The sequence below is a fragment of the Chrysoperla carnea genome, chromosome 1, assembly GCF_905475395.1.
Source record: "Chrysoperla carnea chromosome 1, inChrCarn1.1, whole genome shotgun sequence".
Lineage (NCBI taxonomy): Eukaryota > Metazoa > Arthropoda > Insecta > Neuroptera > Chrysopidae > Chrysoperla > Chrysoperla carnea.
In genome coordinates, this window is record NC_058337.1 from 91,704,085 (window position 1) to 91,723,958 (window position 19,874).

At 29.6% G+C, this 19,874-nt stretch overlaps 1 protein-coding gene across 1 annotated transcript in view; it reads right to left on the bottom strand.

The window, feature by feature from the left end:
- LOC123291043 (netrin receptor UNC5C-like) overlaps positions 1 to 19,874 on the bottom strand; it is a 385,599-nt gene that overhangs the window by 329,206 nt on the left and 36,519 nt on the right. Inside the window, exon 2 of the mRNA XM_044871473.1 lies at positions 12,443 to 12,901. Within this exon, the coding sequence (XP_044727408.1) occupies positions 12,443 to 12,901 (459 nt within the window). The remainder of the gene's footprint in view (positions 1 to 12,442; positions 12,902 to 19,874) is intronic.

A 19,874-nucleotide genomic window follows, 5' to 3' on the forward strand; every position in this document is an offset into this window, starting at 1 on the left:
TACTCGTTTTAACAAAGTTTGCCTTTTCTTCGCAGTGGTGAAAACGAGGAAATCGTCGAGTGAAATCTGTCATCATCTCCAAATCCTCAAGTTTTATATGTTGCGAGGCTGCTATGTGATTTTTACGTCAGCAGATAGTACTACTTTTAACAAACTTTGTCCTCCCCAAATCCTCTATTTTTATATTAAACTAGAATTTAATTCTTGCCATTAAAATTGTACTTACTCATAAATTTAAATAAATTATTACTGTGGTGTCTCTTTTCTCCATTGCAATGCTCCTAAAGTGTTGTAATAATAATGTTTTGGTTTTTTTCTATGAACATCTGACACAAAAAAAAAAAAAAAACAAGAAACAAATAACCTTTTTTTTATTTGAAAATAATGTCCCTTAAGTTTTTTCAGTTTTTATTGCTTTTAAAATATATTTATTTATATTATAATACTAAAACTGAGGACGTACTCTTATTAATAAACTTGTTTTCATGTTTTTATATTTTACAAAATGTTACAAAATTATAAATTTTCAACTTGTGATTTTAATATGAATTTAACATGGTTTTTTATTTTTTTTGTTCTGTATGTAAAATACAAGAGGTTTATTCAATGTTGAAGGTATAATAACCATTTTCTAGAAAGAGATGTTTAATAACTCTACATAAAAATTAAGAACGTAATTAAATCACTCTATTCTTGAAACAAATGACAAGTATTTGACCTTTTACTGAGTGCAGAACAACATTCAACGTATTTAAAAAAAACAAATATTGCATCAAATTACTATTTTCAAATCAAATCAACGATAATAATAGTTTTTAACTACAAACAAATATAATACTTACTTTTGCCTTTAACCCTAGTCGTTAATCTTTGCGTCAATGAAGCTCTTATACGAAACTACTCGATCAACTTTCTCAAGATCGTTCAGAACCTTAAATATCTAACTGGGAAAAAAAATTATACGTTTCATTTCATTTGAACGTCCACGTATAGCAAAATATTAGATAATAATGGTTCTCGAATTAGTAGGATTGAAAACTTTACCCTGCTGTCCCAAATAGACCATTCTTCTCAAAAGCAAAATCAAGTAACATTTCATTCTAACATTTTCTACCAACGCATATTTAAACAACAAAAATAATATTTGTATATTTTTATTAGTTAGATGAACTTTACTTTTAAGTAAATGCAACATGAAATGCATTTGCCTTCTAATTAATAAATATATTATTAAATAATGTGAGTTTGTTATTCAAAGCACAAACTAATTTAAATTTTGCCAATTAGAAATATATAGCAAATATATTTTGTTTGTTTTTACTAATTAATATATAAAACAATTATATTCCATTAGATGTAAACTTTCACATCAAACCGAAATTTTCTATTCATTGTTGATGTTTTTCATAAATAATCCTTTTGTACTCTAAAAGTTAAATTTCCTAATTATAAATTGTTAAATATACAACTAGGGTCGTATTTACGCATAATTTTTGGGTGTAAAACGTACGAAAAGTGAATTGAATACAATGATAAAATCAATTGAGCTTCTGAAGCTCATTGTCATCATCTACAATGGAGGTAGGAGAAACGATTTATTTAAATCAAGTTAGACAGGACCGGATTCAATATTTGAGGGTCCTCATGTAACGGCAGAGTTTTATTTACTAATCTAAGGAATTATAAGCACTTTTATTTCATAGTACGTGGAATTATTTTGCTTTCCATACATTAGTTTGTTGAGAAAATGGGTTTAAAAAGTAATAGTAATAAAAAGTCAATTACTAAATAGTAATAATTTATTTAGTAAAATTTTAGACACATTTTCATTGTAAATTTCACTTTGTATTTATTATAAGTTCAGGGCCAAATCTACGTAGATCTCCAACGACGTTGGGAGCCTCCAGAACACTCGTGGATCCTAGGCCTGGATCCCTTCGGGTCCCTACATTAATTCCCCTGATAGAAAGATAAAAAGTAAGCATCATATGGAAAAACAGAAATGTTGATTTAAATAGACCATTAAAAAAAATGTACAAAATTGAAAAAATTAATATAATTTTTTTGTTTTATTTGTTAATATTAAAAATTTTTACAGATAAACGAAACGAGATAAAACGTAGTTTAACAAAATATAATAACTAATAAATCATATCTGATTTTAAAGTTTATTTTTTTTATCCATTTTCATTTCGTAATATCGTTTTCCTGCATTTTAGTTACTAAAAAATTTGTGAAATGTTTATTTAAGTTTTTATGTGTGATTTTTTTTGCAGCCATGATAAAATGATTCCAATTATAATACAAGATTTTAACTTTTTATTTGAAAAGTTTAAAAAATATTCATTAAAACATTTTAAATTTTAATGAGTAGGCATTAATTAAAATTATTGTTTGATATTCACGACTACAAGAACCTATAGGTGGCACTTTTTGTCTTTTGGTATAAACATTTGTTCCGTTGTATAAACAAACAAAAAATAATAGAACATACAATTTATGTAACATCATTCACAGCTCTATAGTGCGTTAGTCAATAAGTAGAAATTCCCTTTTTATATCTTTGTCGCCCTGGTAGCTCAATTGGTTAAGACATATCCAATTCCGTCCGCGGTATGCCCAGGATAGCGGGTTCGATTCCCGTCGTCGCAACAAAAATTAATTTAATTAATACTTGTGATGGGCTGGTGTAGTGCATAGTGTATGCATAAAGGAGGTGCACTTAGCCTCTGAAATTGAGGAGCTGATAAATAAAATTATCTGCGGAAAAGGTGGTAAAACACATATATGGTATCATAATGGGCTGTATAGCCTAAGTGTGTCCTTCGTGGATAGCCAATATAATCAAACCTTGCCTAACCTAGGTTATGCTTACAAATATTTTCTTTTGGCATAATTAAAGCAACTAGAAAATTTCCATTAAGTAAAATGTTCTTCGGTGACTTTGTTAAATATTTCACAAATGAAACTTCGCATTTTACTTGCTTATAAATTTTTAAGGAAAAAGACCTCTTTGATTGTAAAAAAAACTAAAAAAAGTTATTAATGACCTATTTTTAAAAAGAAAAATACAATTATTCTGGTTTTGATATATATATACAAACATATTTATTTTAATAAAAAAGGGCTTTATTAATACGCTCTGCGTATAGATATAAAATAATGATATGGCGATGATGATAAGTTCGTCGTGTTAAAAACAAATATGGTGTATAAAAATAATTTTATTCAATATGATTAATTGAAAAATCTAATTTTTTTGTTTGTTTTTCTAATTTAATTTTATTTATGCATGAAAGAATTTACAAACAAATCCTGCAGCCGTACCAACACTAGTCCTTTCTACCATACAGTGTGTGTTTTTAAAATTCAGTGTATAGCCCATTTAGAAATTTAAATACTTAAATAGAGTGTTTTTATTTGTTATTAATTATTAATTTCACTGTTATTAATGTTACTTTTTATGGGCTCTAGAAATACCATCTAATAATCTAAGATTTCTAGAAACGAATCAAATATTTTATTGTTTACACGAACTGATAGCCTTGTCGATTCAAATAATATATATTTTTTTCGACTTTTGCAGTTTAAAGTTTTGCTTTGCAAACAGTTTTCAGAATTTAACTTTTCTATTTTTAGCCCCCGAATTAGAAAAAGGGGGTTTAGTAGTTTGGCCGCTATGTGTGTGTGTTTGTCTGTCTGTGGCATTGTAGCGCCTAAAAGAATGAACCGATTTTTTTGGTTTCACTTGAAAGGTATTTTAACGGAGAGTGTTCTTAGCTTTGTTTCCAGTGCGAGCTTAGAATTTCGCACTCAAAAAAAAACTTAAAAATTGGCGAAAATTTTCAAAATCGATTCCGTTTAGAGAAGGTATGACGTATAATTTTAACATATAAATAATTACTATGGAAAAGAATGGTCAAATAAACCTGGCTAAATTCATTTTGAAGTGAAATGGTAAAATATATAGGTAATTCAAAACAATAATTCAAAAGAACAAACTCAATTCAAATATTTCAATTAAAATATTTCCAAAAATTTGTCCCAAAAAATGATAGCTCTCTAAGTATTCTTTTCCTCTCATCCAATGCCCTGGACTATCACTTTGATATTGATTTAAGAAGGAGTGATATACGTTTAAAGTGTTTTTATGTGTGATTCTCAGTGGTATCGTAGCCTCTAAACGGTCGAACCGACTTGATTGAGAACATTTTATAGCTAAGTATCCAAAAATCGGTTTACAAGGAATAAATCGCATTTGTTGCCAGTTTTTTAAATTTTGTAAAGTTCACGTGTTATATAATTTTATACAATGATGATTTTTTTAAACTAATCTGATACACTCTGGCGACATCAATATATTCAAATATGTACGCACGAACACATCAGCTATCTATAAACATTTTGTTATTTAAAGTACAATCAAACAAAAATGAAAAGAATCATTTATTATAACAGAAGCTTTTGGTATTTTTGTAACAACTATAGAATCATGTCTGTATATCACAGTGTGTTTGTGTGAGTACAATTGTATGTGAGAAAAAACCGTGTCAGAAAAATAAATGAATGAAAAATTAATAATAAATTATTATTTATATTCAACAACATTTTTCCATTTTTTTGTTCAAGGAAATAGATTAAATTATATGAGAAATGGCGATTATTATTATTATTATTATTAATATTTGCCTTGTTTATTTTTCCTATTCTTTCGATAATAATCATAAAAATAATATTTATTAAATGAATTTTAATTTAAAAAAATTTTCTTTTCTGTAAAATGTATTCTCGAGTTCAAATAAATTGATGCACAACGGCATATATATTCATACTACAAATTGAATTGTATGCTAACAGCAAGGATCGTAACTTATTCAAATACAACAAAAGAACTCATGAAATACGAACCGTAAAAGGCTTGCTGTCACAAGTAACAAGTAAGAAATCAGTCTGTTAAATAATAGAGTTTTACCAAAATTTTTATATATTGGATATACAACGGGTATGACAAACTATTATAAATAATAAAAAAGCAACAGTACATACACAATGTCTAAGCGGGTTTTTATTCAAGCACTGAATTTTGCTAAGCTTCACAGCCAAATAAAGCCCGACTGGAAAACGTAACGCACATCCATTTTGCCGCCTAAATATGAGCGCTTAATGCGGTATACATTTGGAAGCCACATATAGGCTCGATTAATAATAACGGGTAGGTTTTTTAATTCAATCACCCGTCGTGAACCCTTGGTATGCATATCACCTGGTAGGTATTCATGTCGCTTTCGAGGAGACCTGTCAAGCCATGGGGACAATCAAACTAAAAATTTTACCCAATTCTTTACTTTATCCACTTTATAATTAAAAAACGAAATCTGGTAAAAACCTTGTACAAGCCTTTATTTAATTTTATAGCTCAAGTCTGAAGCAGTTATCGTCAACCAATTGAGTTTAAATTTTGCATGCACGCTAAGTTTGGATGACAATGCATGAAAAAGTAGCGTTCTGATTTTCCGATCAGTTCCACCATTTTTTTTTATATATATATTTTTACAAGCTTTTTTCTAGTCTTAAATTATTATTCTTAAATTATTTACCTATTAGTGCACTGTAAAGTAGAAAACAAGACACTCATAGAATACTATTTTTAAAAGCTTGAGGTGCTCAAATAAAAACATCAAAAGTGAATCGGAGTGCCTCATCTACTCCACACACTTACTTGTTTTTGAATTCATTCTTGATATTGAGCGCCACAAGCTTTTATAAATAGCCGTGTATGAGTAACTCATAGAAAAAATTATTTTCTACTTTTTAGTGCAACAAAAACTTATCTCTTGAAAAGTATGTTTTATTAAAATTTTTATTTTTCTCCTAAATAAAATTGTTGAAAAATGCATTCAATAAATAAAAAACCTAATCTTGTATAAAGGAAACTTTCGTGAATGAATTTATGAATGACAAAATATGAAATTACTTTACGGTGTCACAAAAAATTCTACCTAAAAATAATTTTCTATTTACACTGTTGAATACATCATCTACCTATATCCTTCAAAACCCAACCCAACAGTCAAGTTTTAAAATAATTTCTCATTTCGTAATGACTATAATATGTTGTATAAGTACACTATAGTCGACATCACCTATTTGTTGAATAAAGTGAGCGACCCGAAAAATATAACACAGATACACAACAGCGAGAACTCAAGCAAAAAATGAAAAATGTTTAACTATTTATATAATATTAAATAATTTTTCACAATGTTTTTCTTTTCCTGTTTTTTTTTTCCATTTTCTATTTTCCCTCGCGCGATACTCACAACGACTATTATTACTACATACAATGATGTCACTGTGCTTATGTAACCATTTTTTATGCTTAATACTTTCTTATGCTACAACAGGAGAACTATATATAGCTACAAGGAATGAATGTTATACTTTAAATCAAAACAGGAAAATGAAATAGTACATAAAAGAAGTCTTGGAGATATTTTTTTACGAAATAGAAAAAAAAGGATAGCTTAAAATATTTATGTAACAAACATCTGCTGGATATGATTGTAGGATGGGTCGAAGGTAAGGAGAGAAGTCTGAGATGTTTGTTATTTTTTATATGACATTCATTTGTTATAATGTACCATATGATTCAACGAGAATCATCCACATCATTGAACAACACTGTTTACTAAACAATGTTTTCATGAAAATTATTTACTGTTTCGCATAATTTTAAAATTTGTTGCTATACTTGAGAAAGCATTTTTTTAATGAATTTTCTACAGTAGGTAAATTATTGTTAACTTGTACCAGTGTTCGTTCTTGGGAAAAAGGAGCATCAAACTCTATAGCATATAACTTTATCATTTAATGAAACTGCATTTTGCTATTTTTAAATCCTTTTATTTAGTTTCACTTGTCTGTTGTTTGTAATCTAATCTTGCAAGTTTTACCTGTTTCCAATTGAGCTGAAAGTTTCCATGCATATGTAGATCCGATGATAAAATATGACATAATTTTTCCATTGTGGTAAGTATGACATAATTTTCCAATTAAAAATTTAAATTAAAAATTGTTTTTTAGTGACAAGCTTTTATTGCACTATAAAGTAAAAAATAATTTTTCTTTTGAATCATTCACACATAAATATTTTTTAAAAGCATCTGGCGCTCCAAATTATCCTTGAGATTTAAAATTGAGGGCGTCCAACTTTTAAAAATAGTCATCTACGTATAACTGATTTTTTTAACAATAATAATGGGGTTTAACCTCCGTTTTTATATATCTATCTTAAACAGAGGCCACATATATCATTATTTTTTTTAATCTTTATTTATTTTACTACATCCAATACACAATTAAATTTTTTATGATGTGGGTAGAGTCGCGTATTTCTTGTCGCTGTCTGGCTTCAAACCCGCAACCTTCCGGACAGTAGCCAAACGTTTTAAAGAGAAATAAAGAACGATTTAATTTGCACAAGCACTGAGATGGGTACTTTTTATAAAATTCTAGGTCCAGAATATTATCCAGTTATTTTAATTTAAGTTTATCATAAAAAAACAAGTGAATAACTAGTTCTGATATGAGATAATGATGCATGTGATTCACACTTCCCTCCATAGGGACTTTAACGTTTTTAAATCTCTAAATACCAAAGTACCAAGTTAAATCATGTATAAGAATATATTGTCTCATGCATTAAGACTCTGGTTCCAAATTAAAAAATTGAAATGAAATATTAAACATTTTTTGAAGCAAGCTTTTATTGTACTAACAACTAGATAACAATTTTTCTTATGACTGAGCAATACATTGATGACTGTTTGTAAAAGCACCGTCTCTAAAGTCCTATTCTCATCTCAAAACGTACGAAAATTGATCACATTATCTACTGATTTGCTTAATTAAGGAAATTAAAATTTTAAAGAAAATTGACTGTTAAATTTCTTTCTCATCAACTATGACAAGGTGAATTGATAGTGTTGCCGCTCAGTAAAATTTCCTTCAAAGACAAAACTTTATTGAAAAACACCACGAAGCTTGGAAGTATCAAAACAATTGAAAAATGTAGAAACTTACAAATGTATACCATTTTTATTAAGTTTTTCGATTATTAAATACTAACTTACAGTTAGTAGTTTTTAATAAACTGAATTTCTCGGAAATGGTATTGGAAAACCAATATAAATTTTATTATAAATCACCTTTGAATTAATAATACTGTGTAAGCGAAGTCTGACACACTACTATACTCGATAGAAAATACAATTGTTCCATTTCCGAAAACAGTACCATTATGCGTCATTCTGCTTTCCGTGAATCGTCATCCATCCACTTTCTTACTCATAATAATGATAATGATCTTTACGTAAATAAGTTTTCATCTTTTTGATTGTGTATCATTTTTTTTTCTTTTACTTTAGTTTCGTTTCGAAGAATATCTGCTTTCTTTTGAGAAAAAGAAAATAAAATTAAGTGAATACAACAACAACAAGGTAATTTTTCCATATACATTTTTCTTTGTGTACCACATTTTCTGTGTTATGTTTGTGATAAATTTATCACCTTCAGTTCTCTCTTTTTTTGTTTGTTACATCGCACTACCTACCTCTTATAGTAGGTACACTAAAATTCGACTAAAATTGAATCCAGTACAAATTTCTTGATGATTTCAGTTTTGCGATGAGACATTTTGCAACTTATTATTAAAACATTAGTTTTATGTATGAAAAAAAATATGTCGTTGAAATCAACTATGCATAAAATTGACAAGCTACAAATATTATTAACTGTGTAAAAAGCTGAGGTAATGTCAAGGATAGTAAATTTAAAAACTTATAACGAGGAACGGCAATATAACTATGAACATAATCGGTAAGGCTTTTAGAGTATTACACCTTTGACATTGCGAATGTTTCAACTGAAGAAAATAAAATAGAAGACTGTAAAGAAACCATAATAATATACAACAATCGTGTAAAAATGTAAAAATTAACTTAATTTTCATTCATTGCCGTCTCTTTCAATGGTCTAATTATTCCACAGGCCACTGCTCAGTTTTAAGATTTAAGCTTGTCTATGATAGCCATGTCGATTTCATTAGTTAAATTCCAAATGATTAAAATCATCAACGATTCTTTGTTTCGATATCAACCATAACTCATCCACTACAAAGCATAATACAACACGAAGAAAATTCGAAAAAGAAGCGATCTGGTGGCAAATGATTCCATAAGCAGTGATCTACTGTGCCCAAAAAATAAGGTGACATTGTATTTATTTTGGACTTTTTTTATTTATTCTTCCAAATCAATTTAATCCCCTTCAAAGTAATCCCTTCCCGATGCAATGTACTTATGCCAACGGATTTTCCAATCTTCGAAACACTGGTTGAAGTTACTTTCCGGGATTGCCTTCAGTTTCGTCTTGCGGTTTTTGAGTTTGTTGAACACCCAGAAGTCGCACGACGCCAGATCAGGTGAATACGGTGGTTGCGGAACGATATGGGTTGAGTTTTTGACGAAATGGTCACGAATTTTGAGTGCAGTATGGGATGATGCATTATCGTGGTGTAAAACCATGAATTATCTTTCCACAATTCCGACCTTTTTAGGCGGATAGCGTTACGCAAATGACGCATAACGTTCAAATAATATTCCTTGTTGACTGCTTGGCCGGGCGGAAAGGATTCATAATGTACAACAAACGCGCGCAGTTTTAATTCAAATGTCACCTTATTTTTTGTACACAGTATTACAATCAACCAAATGCATAAATGAATTTTTATTTTGAAGGATGCAGTTTTTAAATCGGCAGTGTACTAAATAGAGTACAGTCAAGATTTGGACGATACAATTGTTTATTTTTGTTAGTCTTTTGTTTGTGTGCAAAGAAAGTAATTGTAATAATTGAATTTTCCTTATTTTTTTCGTTGAGATGGTTAGTGAAAAATAAGAATAAAAAAAAAAAAAAAAACATGAAGAAATAAATGAGTTTATTAAAAGTGATCTTTTCATACAAGTACGTAACTGATGTGACCTAATTTTCATTTGTCTTTCGGCAACTTTTATAAATTGAAAGAGTAATAAGAGTATGAAACCTTTGGGGTGCAATCAAAATGTATGATATTCACGATTGTTGACTAAATAAATATAGCGCTCATAACAAAAAGTGGTTCATTATAGATAGACAAGTAGAAATTATCATAAAAATTTCGATGAACTTGTGCGGAATTGTATAATATTTTTTTCAACATAGTACATATCGCTTTCCTTTATAGAAAAACTTTTAAGATTTATTAAAACCTAGAACGATACCCACCCGCCTCGCTGGGTTTAAAATTAAAGATTGGTAAAGATTGCTCTCGCTTATCCCCTTTCTATAACACTCGAAATAATGGTAAGGATTGTTTTACACGGGTAGAATATATGCATGGTTTTCTATTTTTTTAAATGTATAATAGTTGTAATTATTCATTGAATATATCAGAAAAGATGGCCGTGAAATATTTTATATTGACTATTTTTACAGAAATCTGTAATTTATGGTAATGTCAAATTAAATTAATTTTTAATTTTTTTTTAAATATATCTTTATAAATTATATCTCATGTGTTATTCTGAAGTATGAGCTATATTGCTGTAACGTTTCTTTAAAAAACATTAGCTAGTTTTAGCGTGAAAGCGTAACAAACAAAAAAACAAACAAACAAACAAACAAACATGTTACTTATTGTTGTTGTTTACTTATAATTATGCATACGATATTTACATCATTTATCACGATATTTGCTTACTTTCGCATTTATAATATATAGAGATTAGTGTTTTAAAACGTCGAACGTAAATTTTTAATTCATTTCAATATTTAGCTAAGAAAAGTGTTAGAATGATAAGTGTTACAAAAATTCATTTTCTCCCCTCTGGGTGTAAAGTGTCAACTTTTGTCCCGCAGTGCTAAAGTAAAGTTACCGCTTCCCGCCCCCTCGAGCAGAAAAATAGTACATACACGACAGGAGCAAGGAAAGAACGTCCGAGATCTCAAGTTTTTCATGACAATCAACATAAGATCTGAGACATTCTTTACTTTTGCTCCCTAGATGTGTAATACTATTACTATTTCTACAAGGTTGCTAATAATAAATCTGGCATTTAAAAGTATTTAACGAGAAATGTATAAAATTTTCAATTCTTTCCTGCTGTCGTTGACTTTTGACACGCTCTGTTCCCTAGAATTTTTTTTATAAATTAAAACATATGATAGCAACCTTGACCATGTAAAACCTAATTAATTAAATTTAATTACATTCATTATTAATTGTCTAAAAAAATATATCAAAGAAATTTCATTAAAAATAATTTTTTTATTTAAAATAAAAGTAAGGGCAATTAAAATAATTCTGTTTTGAGTTTGACAAGAATAAAAAAGATGGATCTATATAAATGAAAATGTTTTGCATCATATCTTCTTCACTATACCAATTGCAATGCTACCAACAAATAACAACAACTGTCTCCAAAAAATAAACCAAGTAAGTACCCCAAATTAAAAATGACAAAAATAACATTATATTGTTATTTTTTTTTTTACATTTAAAAATAAATTAATTATCATTATTAATGAACTAGAACTACATTTTTGAAAATAGAAAACCTTTTTTTTTGATATTTGGATGGGCGTACATAAACAAACGTCGTTAATTTAAAAAATAAAAAATAATTATAGTTCATTCAGAAAAAAATGGGCAGAATATCATAATTTATTATTAAGACTACCCATGATTAATATAAATTCGTTTTCTTGAAGCGTTATCGTTCATCTTGAATTTTTTCAATTGTGTTTAAAGTTTTGTCACTTTATCTGAAGCCCAAAATGAATCGCATAAAAAACAAGGAGGCAGACGGACAGGCAGAAAATGGACTAGAAAATGGACTAATTAAGTAATTTTATGAACACTAAGAGAATATATTTGTAGCATCAATCTTTTTAAGCGTTGCAAGCTTGGGACTTAACTTATACTTTGATAAATATTTGATATACTCAGGGTATAAAAATGAAGGTATCTTATGAAGAACTGAAAATTTCGATATTTGTATATTGGATGACAGTACAATATAAGGAATGGAAAAACTTGTCCTCACATGCTCTAGTAGCAAAATTTAGACTTAGCTTTAGTAGGTAAGCATTGGCACTAGTTCCCAGCTTAAAGATTTATCCAGTGAAGCTACCATCAGTTTCATGACTCACTGTAATGCAGTTAATATAATAGTTCAAGAGTCATCAGACTAGTGAATTCATCTACGATCATTTTATTTTTATTAAACTTCCGACACAGCTTCCAAAACTTTAATATAATATAATCACGGAAATTTTCATCAAGTAGAAAAAAATTATAATTCATTAAAAGCACGTACTCTTCAAAAGATCATAAAATACTTACAAGCAACTTCAATCGTGGCAGGTTGGCTACGTATTTCTCCACGCGATGTCCATGCATAACACTCACACTTAAATTTTTCACGACCGAAAAATTCTTCGACCATATTACGCGTTATATTAATTTCTGCTTCGATTACGCGCACACCCGTTTGTGGATCCACAAAGGCTGAATCAGCGGATTGTAAATTTTTAGCACCATTACATTTATAATACACTTTAAGTGCATGGGCAGCTTTACAATATAAAATAGCTGGTTTATTTTTTATAACAAATGTATCTTTTGGTTCTTGTAGAAATATTGGTAGATTATTTGTGTTTTCTAGTAATGTACCATGGTGGTCGGTGTCACCATGATTTACATGATCTGCATCGGGATCAACCTTTTCTTGAGGTGGTGTTTCTGATGGCTCCACAACATGTTCAACTGGTATGTGTGGAAGTGTTTCTAATAGTAATTCACCTGAAACAAAAGAAAAGCCAAATAATTAAAAGACTTATTAACATGACTCGTTTGTGGAAAACTGACAAATTTTCTTTTATAGCAGAAAAAAGTTATCTCACTATTTATTAATTTTTAAGAAAACCCGTCTTCAAAAATAGCTATAATATATCGTCAATAAATATCAATATTTGAATTGCTTGTATAATCTGAAAGACACGACCCCGCAATAGGTTATTAAAATCTTTGGATCATTCTGATCTCTCACGACCCTAAAAATTTTTACGAGTAGTTTTTTAGCTCGGGCGATCAGAGCTACGAAAATATTAACGTTAGTTGCAGTTTTTATTTTAAATAGCTGCTAAAATTTTCTCCTACTACAAACTTTATTTTTAACTTCATTTTGAAACAAAGCGAAAGTTAGAAAAATACATAAAAATAAATAGATATTGGAATAATTTTTTGGACAAGTTTTCAAAATAGTCTCATTTTGTCCGATTAGTGTTAGGGACGTCAACGTTCCTCAGCTTAACGTTCCTCAGCTCAGCTTAAAAATTCATCATCATTTTCCTGCTGCCATAGATTCACAAATTCGCCTACAGTCCCAAGTAATCTATTTTTAGCATGAAGAATCGAGTCAAGTACGACCGAAACAATAAAGAAGCTATACAAAAAATAGATTTTTTAGACTTCATGGATCGATCTTGACAGAATCAAATCCCATTTCTAGTTTAGAGTGGTCTTATAAATGATAAATTAAGTTTATGGTTGGTTATAGTATTAACTTATAATCCATTCCCTTTGATACATTGATATACAAATAAAAATAAACTTCAATTAAAATTTGTAACTAATATTATTAGTTGTTCGTAACATCTATATGTCACGTGATCATATCAATGATGTTGTTATTAAATAAACTAATACAAATTAAAATGTCACATTATAGATAGTTAATAAATGTATTTTACTTGAATAACAAACCTAATATAACATATATACATGTCAGTTATATGTATGGTAGTAAATACAGTACTTCACCTTAAATCACTTAAAATCTTATTGAATAATTAATTTGTTAATTTGTTAAATTTATATGTATAATAGTTTTATTAACTTTATAAAATGTATATTAGATAGTATGTACTGTACTTATATGTATGTTATGTATGTATGTATATCAATAACCCGGTCAATTTAAACATTCGAAGTTACATAAAGTCCCAACAAGCTGAATTTCTGTGAAGTTGTTCAAAACATAATTACAAACAATGTCTAGAAGTTCCCCATCATTCCCCTGTAAGGAAAAAATTTAATTCAAGGTCAAAGGTCAAAAAAATGAGTTTTTCGCGATTTTCAGCAAAACGGTACGTTTTATCATAAAAGTACCTCAGACAAATTGTAGATCACAAAATTATCTATAAAAAATGTATCAATACTTTTTTTCTTACGAGCCACCGTTTCTGAGATATAACGATTCTAAAAGTTATAAAAGTTGTTATCGTCATAATATGCACACGTTTCCACGCCACCTATGAGGTAGTGTACTTAGGGCGTTTTTGTTAACGTGGTTTCCCCAGTAGGCCTACTCCACGGGTCAGTTGTGATCCTGTTTAATGTAAAACTATTGCAAAATAACGGAAATTTTCAAAGATTGGGAAAGATAAAAGCGATGTAAATGAAAAAAAAGTGTTGAAGTTTATTCGTCTTATTCGTAAGTTTCAAATTCTTGTTCTTCTTCTTGATCTTCTTCTTGTTCTTCTTCTCCTGCTTCTTCTTCATCTTCATTTTGGATGCAAGTAAATTGCGTCAATAGCGATGTATCGCATGATACTTCGTCGGAGTCAAACGAATCCTCCATTGTTTGTGATTCAATATTAGAGCACGACCGGCCTTGACAATTTGTGCACGCCAAAGAACAAGACAGTCCGACTTTTTTGCAACCACATTTAGCACTGCATCCCTTTTTGCAGTTGCAAAAAATAGTGTTCAGCAGTTTTTCCGGCGCAGGTGGAATTAAAGTTTGAACTGGCTCTAATATATTGTTGACCAACTTCCAACCCCAGTCTGTAGGGTCTAGCTGATAACCAAGCCACACTTGAACTTGGTAATATACTCGAAGAAGATGTTGGTGAGCAGCAACTGAGGTTGGAGGAAGACAAGCTAATTGAACTTGTTTTTTATTTTTAGTATTTTTAACGAAACATGCATATCGATGTTTATCTAAACAGGTAGTTTTTTTAGGAGCTCCGTACATAGAAAGAAGAAAGCGGATGCCGTTGGTAATAACTTCTTGTTGAGTTGAATCACTTTTTTTAAAAACTTCAGCACATTGAATTAAGTCTTGTTTTTCAAACATTTTGAAAACTGCTGTTTTACCCCTCCTGTAAAATGCAGATGTCGTATCACAGCCAGTTATTGCGTGTAAAAATAGTACATGATCTTTACACTTTACAAAAGTAAATAAACTTTTTGATGAATATATATCTGATTGATGCTGAGCTTTTCCTGGTTTTAAGAAAAAAATAGTTTTTTCAGTTTGCGTTCGAGCAGTGAGTAATACAAGTAAGTCAACATCTTCACCAACAACAATAGTTGTATTTGTCAAATTGAATTGCTCTATTGCTGTTTCAATAATCAATACATCAGCATCATTATTAGCTTGTTTTACCAATATATTTTCAGCCGTAAACTTTTCTTTCAACATTGAAATGAACCGAGACTTGTTGTGGGTATTAGTAAGAAATTTCTGTTGACTGGTTGGGACTGTCATAAGTTCATCAAATAAAATGTCAGAAGATGAAGATGTTGCTAAAGTTCGACGACGTTGTTCTACAGCTTTGATATTTCTCTTGCAATCATCATAGCCATCAAATACGACAGTAACTATATATATATATATATATATATATATATATATATATATATATATATATATATATATATATATATATATATATTATATATTATATAAAATTTTACAACTCTAGATGTATAAACGTGGCGTACTCATGCATATTATGAATATTATGACGATAACAACTTTTATAACTTTTAGAATCGTTATATCTCAGAAACGGTGGCTCGTAAGAAAAAAAGTATTGATACATTTTTTATAGATCATTTTATAATCTACAATTTTTGTCAGAGGTACTTTTATGATAAAACGTACCGTTTTGCTGAAAATCGCGAAAAACTCATTTTTTTGACCTTTGACCTTGAATTAAATTTTTTCCTTACAGGGGAATGATGGGGAACTTCCAGACATTGTTTATAATTATGTTTTGAACAACTTCACAAAAATTCAGCTTGTTGGGACTTTATGTAACTTCACTCTCATTTTTTGTTTAAATTGACCGGGTTACAAGTAATAGTTATTAATTACATTTCATGTACTGTTTGTACTGTTTAATTTATATAAGGATGTTCGATGCTTAATGAATTATATAAATCACATCAACTTGTGTTTACATCAACTGGGCCTTGATATTAGACCAAAGTCAGTGGAATACCCAACTAAAAACGTTTTTATACCGAAAGATTTAAGAACTTGGAAGCGTGTTTTCGTTCTTATTGATCGTGTTAAATTGCCTTTACAAGCACCGTATGCTTATACAGTTGTAAGCCACGCTAAAAAATATTTCAGTATCGAAATCAATGGTAAAGTAGACACGTTATTAATAGATCGATTAAAGCTCGTGTATGAATTGAATTTTGGAATGAAAAATTATAACAAAGTTTAAGCCAAAACCCTCATTTTACATTCATTCTTTCCTTCCCGATTGAGCTTACAGTGACCTAATTCTATTGCGATAAGAACTAACCTAAAATTCTGCTCCTGTTATTTTATCGAACCTTAAGCCTATTCCACAATTGAAGTCGAATGTTTTTCTTATTCCAGATTATGGCCGTATGTCCAATACACCTTTTTTGGTACATTTATGACACAAACCATAAAACAAATGTAAAATCATAGTTTTTATTGTATTGTAACACCAGAATTGTTGAACAATATAGTAATCGATAGATATATGAAATCTATGTTGATTAAACTAGAGACTGTAACACAGTTATAGTCCAGTCTCCTAGTAAGTTTAGTTGATTTTTCTTTGCGAATGGCTGAAAGTACTATTCTATGGGGTAATTTTACGCGCTGGTCACGAATTTTTGAGTCATTTTGCTACCCAAAGTGAGGTAACAATTATGGCTATTTTTCTGCACGAAATTTGAGTTGAGCATGGAAATTTCGGTTTTCTTGATTCTAGCTTTGAACAAAGGGTCGGATCAAAAAAGTTTTCAGACAAAAGTTGTATCTAGAGTACATACGTCATACACCCATTTTTACCGTTTTCTTAATGATTCTTTTCGAGAAGGAGGTTGGCTCTAAAAATAAAATGTATGCCGGGAAAGACAGTGATTTTTTTCCTGTTTTTGGTTTTTTTGAATAACGCCACTTTGGGCGCCAAAATCAACCATTTCCGGAAAATCATAATATTGAGTTTTTACGCAAAAAATACAGTTAAACTTCTATCTTTCCCGGCATACATTTTATTTTTAGCGTCATTCTTCTATTCGAAAAAAATCATTCCAAAAATGGGAAAAATGGGCATATCTGGGCTCCATGACCTTTAAATTACATTTGCAAATTGTGCGTATGTTCTCTAGCTACAACTATTGTCTTAAATTTTTTTTTGACCTGACCCCTCTTTTCAAAGCTAGTCTCAAGAAAACTGAAATTTCCCTTTTCAATTCAAATTTCGCGATTTAAAATAATCATATCTTTTTTTCTCTCTACCCGGGGAGCAAAATGCAATTCGTGATCAGGGGCTCGATTTTTATTACCAGTTGACTGGCTTATTAGGAAAGAATAAAATTTTAAAATTACAAATACAGATTAAGTTAAGTTGTATATTTATTTCATGATGATTTCTGTAATTTAAATAGTTTACACAGTTTTACAACAAAATAATAATATTATCAAGGAATATGATCTATGTGTATTTGAGAATTATACATTGTAATAACTGTATTTTACACACATATCTGATTTGAGTTAATTAGTTATTCAGAAAGTGGAAATTTTATAATATATAGATATTAAAACTATCTACACTATATCTAATATCACTAAGTACGTACATGTGAGTCAAAACATTTACGAAACTTTTAAACTATACACATCGTATTTACTGATAAAATTTAAACTTTAAATTATCAATACCTAAATGAAAATTATATATTAACGATACAAGATGACTCTGAAATAGCATACGGCACTTTGAAAGTGAACAAGAGCCAACTTTATTTCAATCAAGAAGTTAGACCGGAGAACGTCCAAAAAGTGAAAACAAACAATTGACTGATTTTGTGAAATACCATGAATAGACAGCGTTTATTACGTAATCCTTTGGTTTTTTACGACACGTAATAAAGTAAGGTAGTCACTTTTAGACAGCCACGGTCGTGTGCATTTAACATGACTTTGGGGTCCACATACATAAGTGATTTCCCATAATATGTGTAAACAGTGATGTTCATAAAAAAATGTTTCAAACAAAAGTTGTTTATTTTTTTACTTTTTAACGTTTGTTTTATCTCTAACAGCTTTCAAGATGGGTCCAACGAACCCAAGATCCAATTGACGTATGTTGCTCTTTTGCGAACTCAACCTCACTATTTACGTCCTGACCACGCTACAAAATTTCAACTTGATATATCTTTTCGTTTTTGGCTTATTTTGTTGACTTTGTTGACGTGCGCAGAAACGGAAATGGACTAATTAGGTGATACGCAATACGAAGCATGTGTTCCATCATTCATTGTTAGTATTAGATAAAAAAAAACCGTGTGAGTATTACACAAAATAAATAGGTTCCTATATTTATTTTGAAATGATTAATTTAACACTCTGTACATTTCACAGTTGAAATAGCAAAATAGTCAAATTTATATTAATTTTATCATTTAATTCAACTGGAATTCAAGAAAATGTTAACTTATTCTAATTTTCTTGTAAAGCGGCTTGTATTTCATGCTATTATTTCTGTCTAAAGTCAAAACAAGAATTTATTTTGACACGGCTTTCTGTAATACTAATAATATATAATGGAACACATTCTTCGTATTATGTTATTCGCACAGATAGCAAGAATATATTTTTTAGCTAATTTCTTCCTATGAAATTCAAAATTATTTCAAAGATTTATTTTAAATGTATTGTATTCATTTCTCTCATCTATTGGCAACTAAGAGTTGCTTCCCCGTCAACTGGTGATTAAAGTTCGTACCAGTGCAGTGAATACATTTTTTTTTAAAACTGTCAAAAATATTCATTTATCGATAAATATAATGAAATAAATTTATTCGAAATATTGTTGTGATTCGTTGTTTTTCAGCTAAAAATCAAAACTGCATATTTTTTGTTGATCAAAAATTAGAGTTTATATTCCACTAGCTGTGAACTACCCGCTTTTCTGGGCAACATTCCCACTTTCACCCCTCCCCCCATATTCCATATCCTTTTCTAGGTTACTATCTATCACCTAACTAAATTTCATCAAAATCCGTTCAGCCGTTTAGGCATGATAGAGCAAAACTCCCAGCAAAAACCATAAAAAAATCACTAACTCAATTCAGTTTTCTGCCTACTTCCTACCCCCTAAGTACGATGACGTGATCATTTTGATCTTATATCCGTTTTTAGGTAACCATCTATTACCTTACTAAATTTCATCAAAATCTGTTCAGCCGTTTAGACGTGAAAGAGCAAAAGTCCCAACAAAAACGACTAAAAATCACTAACTCAATTTAGTTATCTGCCTACTGCCTACCCCCTAAGAACGATGGCGTGATTATTTATAGCCTATGACCATTTCTAGGTTATCATCTATCACCATACCAAATTTCATCAAAATCCGTTCAGCCGTTTAGGCGTGAAAGAGTAACAGACAGGCAGACAGACAGACAGAGTTACTTTCGCATTTATAATATTAAG